General features: G+C 53.9%; 1 protein-coding gene across 1 annotated transcript in view; it reads left to right on the top strand.

Moving 5' to 3' along the window:
• Window positions 1–4,343, top strand: part of NOTCH3 (notch 3) — a gene marked incomplete at its 5' end in the record, with an annotated part of 37,685 nt that overhangs the window by 20,180 nt on the left and 13,162 nt on the right. The window contains 3 exons of the mRNA XM_008058452.2: window positions 1–209; window positions 1,276–1,608; window positions 3,946–4,105. Coding sequence (XP_008056643.1) covers window positions 1–209; window positions 1,276–1,608; window positions 3,946–4,105 — 702 coding nt within the window. The remainder of the gene's footprint in view (window positions 210–1,275; window positions 1,609–3,945; window positions 4,106–4,343) is intronic.

Below are 4,343 nucleotides of genomic sequence, written 5' to 3'. Positions count from 1 at the left end.
ACGCGCTGCGACCGCGAGTGCAACAGCCCGGGCTGCGGCTGGGACGGCGGCGACTGCTCGCTGAGCGTGGGCGACCCCTGGCGGCAGTGCGAGGCGCTGCAGTGCTGGCGTCTCTTCAACAACAGCCGCTGCGACCCTGCCTGCAGCTCGCCCGCCTGCCTCTATGACAACTTCGACTGCCACGCGGGTGGCCGCGAGCGCGCTTGCAAGTGAGTGGGTCCAACCGACCGTCGTTCGTGCACGGGCCCCGGCCCAATCTGTCTGTCCGTTTGCCTTGCTTCTTGCCAAGGCCGTCCACGGGCCTTGCTTCTCTTGCTACCTGCCAGTCTGTTTGTCCCGGTTTGCCTGTCTGTCATTTCGTCCTTGGACTGTCTGTTGGGTTGTCCACTCGTTTACCCCGTCTGTGTCTCTAGCGCTTCATCTGCTCATCCACGTGCTACCTCAGCCTTCAGGTCAATGTGTCCCATGTGTCTGTCCATCTGCCTGTTCATCCATAAGCACCGCCTTCCTTCCTTCCTTCCTTCCTCCCTCCCTCCCTCCTTCCTTCCTTCCTTCCTTCCTTCTTCCCTCCCTCCCTCCCTTCCTTGCTTCCATCTCACTCTGTAGCCCAGGTGAGAATGCAGTGGCATGGTCACAGCTCACCACAGCCTCGACCTCCTGGGTTGGGCTCACTCTGTTCCAGCCACCCTGGCTTTTCTGCCGTTCCTCATATAGCAGAAAGACGGACAAACAGAGCATAGGGAGAGACAAATGAAGTGTAAAGGCAGATGGAAAAATAGACAGGTGACTGGGTGCAGTAGCTGCAATCCTAGCACTTTGGGAGGCTGAGGTGGAAGGATCACTTGACCCCAGGAGTTTGGTCTCAACAGCCTGGGCAGCATAGCAAGACTTCATGTCTATAAAAAATTTAAAAAATTAACCAGGCATGATGGCACACGACTGTAGTCCCAATACTTGGGAGACTGAGCTGGGAGAATCACCTGAGTTCAAGAGGTCGAGGTGGCGGTGAGCTGTGATATGCCACTGCACTCTGGCCTCAGCGACAAAGTGAGACCCTAACAAATAAATAAGTAAATAAATAAAAGATAAGCAGCGAATGGTTGGGTTTGCAAAAAGTCTGACATGTGCCAGTACAATTAATTCCCCATGCACGCCTTGTCTGAGTCTGGGTGCTCTCTGATGTGTGCTCATGAGGCGGGACTGGGCTGTGGGGGGCGGGGTGCAGGCTGCGGGGAGGAGGCCAGCCCTGTGACTCTGCCCCTCTCTGAACTCCAGTCCTGTGTACGAGAAGTACTGCGCCGACCACTTTGCCGACGGCCGCTGCGACCAGGGTTGCAACACGGAGGAGTGCGGCTGGGACGGGCTGGACTGTGCCAGCGAGGTGCCTGCGCTGCTGGCCCGCGGCGTGCTGGTGCTCACGGTGCTGCTGCCGCCCGAGGAGTTGCTGCGCTCGAGTGCCGACTTCCTGCAGCGGCTCAGCGCTATCCTGCGCACCTCGCTGCGCTTCCGCCTGGATGCGCACGGGCAGGCCATGGTCTTCCCTTATCACCGGCCCAGCCCTGGCTCCGAACCCCGGAGCCGTCGGGAGCTGGCCCCTGAGGTGATCGGGTGAGTGATGGCACCTGGCGAAGCCGTGGGCGCTGCTGTTCCAGGTCGTCTCACTTAGTGCCTCTACCCACTAGATAACAGTAGCACCGTCCCCTAGCTGTGATGACCAAAAATGCCTTCATCGATGAGCAAGTGTCCCTTGGGGGAGTAGAAATGCCCAGGTCTGGCGCCACCTCTTTCTAAAGAGGCAGGTGGTGGCCATGTGCAGTGGCTCAAGTCTATAATCCCAGCACTTTGGGAGGCTGAGGCAAGAGGATTGCCTGAGTCCAGGGATTTGAGACCAGTCTAGGCAACTTAGTGAAACCTCGTCTCTACAATTAAATAAAAAAAATTAGCCAGGCATGGTAGCACACGCCTGTAGTTCCAGCTACTTGGAAGGCTGAGACAGAAGGATCACCTGAACCCAGCAGGTCGAGACTGTGGTGACCATACACTCCAGCCTGGGTGATAAAGTGAGACTCCGACTCAAAAAAAGAAAAAGATTTTTTAAAAAGAGGCAGGTGGCTTAGCTGAGTGATTAAGGGCATGTGTAGTTGTTATTATTATTATTATTTTTTTTTTTTTTAGAGATGAGGTCTCACTATGTTGCCTAGGCTGGTCTTGACCTCCTGGGCTTGAGCAGTTCTCTTGCTTTGGCCTCCCAAAGTGTTGGAATTACAGGCATGAGTCACTGTGCTGGCCTATTTTTTTGATTAGAGGAATGGAAGATAAAGCCAGGCATGGTGGCACAAGCATGTCATCCCAGCTACTAGGGAGATCAAGGCGAGAGGATGAGACCAGCTTGAGCAACATAAGGAGACCTGTCTCTACAAAAAATAAATAAAAGTAAATAGCAGGACATGGTGGTGTACACCTGTGGTCCCAGTTACTCTGAAGGTGGGAGGATCACTTGAGCACAGGAGTTCAAGGCTGCAGTAAGCTATGATGGCACCACTGCACTCTAGCCTAGGTAACAGAATGAAGCTCTGTCTCTGAAACAGTAAAAATTAGGCCAGGCATGGTGTCTCATGCCTATAATCCCAGTACTTTGGGAGGCTGAGGTGAGAGGATTGCTTGAGCCCAAGGGTACAAGACCAGCCTGGGCAACATAGCAAGACCTCATCTCTACAAAAAATTTTAAAAATTAGCTGGGCATGGTGATGCGTGCCTGTAGTACTAGCTACTCAGGAGGCTGATGCAGGAGGATCACTTGAACCCAGGAGTTTGAGGCTACAGTTTGCGAGGATGGTGCCACTGTGCTCCAGCCTGGGAGACAGAGGAAGACCCTGTCTCTACAAAAAATTAAAAATGAGCTGGATATGGTAGTGCATGCTGTAGTCCCAGTTACTTGAGAGGCTGAGGCAGAAGGATTGCATGAGCGTGGCAGTTCAAGGCCGCAGTGGTTGGGTGACAGAGTGAGACTCTGACTCAAAAAATAAAAAAAGAGGAGCAGCTAAAGAGATAGGAGTTAAATCCAGGCACTTAGTACTGGGATCTCAATAAATGAGGGAATTTGGAGAAAGTGAGGGTCTTAGGTTGGGTTCCTGGGGATTCAGATTCATCTGATGTATTGGGGTATGCTCTCAGGAGAAAAGGAGGGAGGGAGACTGGGTGCAGTGGCTCATGTCTGTAATCCCAGCACTTTGGGAGGCTGAGGCAAGAGGATTGCCTGAGCCTGGGGGTTCGAGACCTGCCTGGGCAACTTGGCGAGACTTTGTCTTGACAATAAATCAGAAATGGAAGGCTACTTGGAAGGCTGAGGCCAAAGGATTTCCTGAGCCCAGCAGGTTGAGGCCGAGGTGGCTGTGAGTGTGGGGAACAGTGACTCAAAAAAAAAAGGTAAGGGAACAGGTGGGGCAGAGCGCAACTAAGGAAGGAGGTATTGTCATTTGTAGATTGGCCCTGCTCTCATCCCATGGGGGAGCCCTGGAGTGAGATTTGGTCTCAGAGTTGGTCCCACCTCGTGTGTCTTACATATCAGCCAGTCACTGGCTGTGGGCTCCCCTACGGAATGTGGCCTCCCACGTGAGGCAGTCCCCATTTTGCAGAGGACAGTTCTGTGGAGAAGGAGCAGTTGTCAGCTGTTAGAAGCCAATGCTCAAAATAGCTGGGGAGATGAGTGCACCAGCTGGGTAAAGGGATGCACCAACTGATGAAAGTTACTGAGATGTTGACATAAAAATAGTGTCCATTGCATTCATTGCTCAGGGAACACTGCCAGCCACAGGAACACATATTTTAGGGGTATGATTGGGTTGGATGTCAACTGACAGCATGTAGACCATGGAGACATGGCAAGTGGAAATGGCTCTTCACGCAACTGTTGAGCCCTCGGGTCCCTCCCTGCTGTCCCTGCAGCTCTGTAGTGATGCTGGAGATTGACAACCGGCTCTGCCTGCAGTCGCCCGAGAATGACCACTGCTTCCCCGACGCCCAGAGCGCAGCCGACTACCTGGGAGCCTTGTCAGCGGTGGAGCGCCTCGACTTCCCGTACCCGCTGCGTGACGTGAGAGGTGAGGCTTGCCCTGGCGATGGGGTGGCCAGGGTGGAGCTGGGGGCACCAGTAGAGGACTGATTGAAGCCCGCCTTGTTCCATGGCTGAAGCTTATGCTAATAGTTAAAGCCCCACCCCATGGTTGAGCTCACCCCATGGGTGAGACCCCCTAACTGAGGTCTCACCCCCCCCCATTTTATCCCCACCTGTGACTGAAGCTCCTTGCAATGGTTAAAACCCCGCCCCATATTCGAAGCCCCGC

The sequence above is a fragment of the Carlito syrichta genome, unplaced genomic scaffold (genome assembly GCF_000164805.1).
Source record: "Carlito syrichta isolate Samal-C Ts95f unplaced genomic scaffold, Tarsius_syrichta-2.0.1 Scaffold89767, whole genome shotgun sequence".
Classification (NCBI taxonomy): domain Eukaryota; kingdom Metazoa; phylum Chordata; class Mammalia; order Primates; family Tarsiidae; genus Carlito; species Carlito syrichta.
This window is presented reverse-complemented; position numbering and strand designations above follow the sequence as displayed.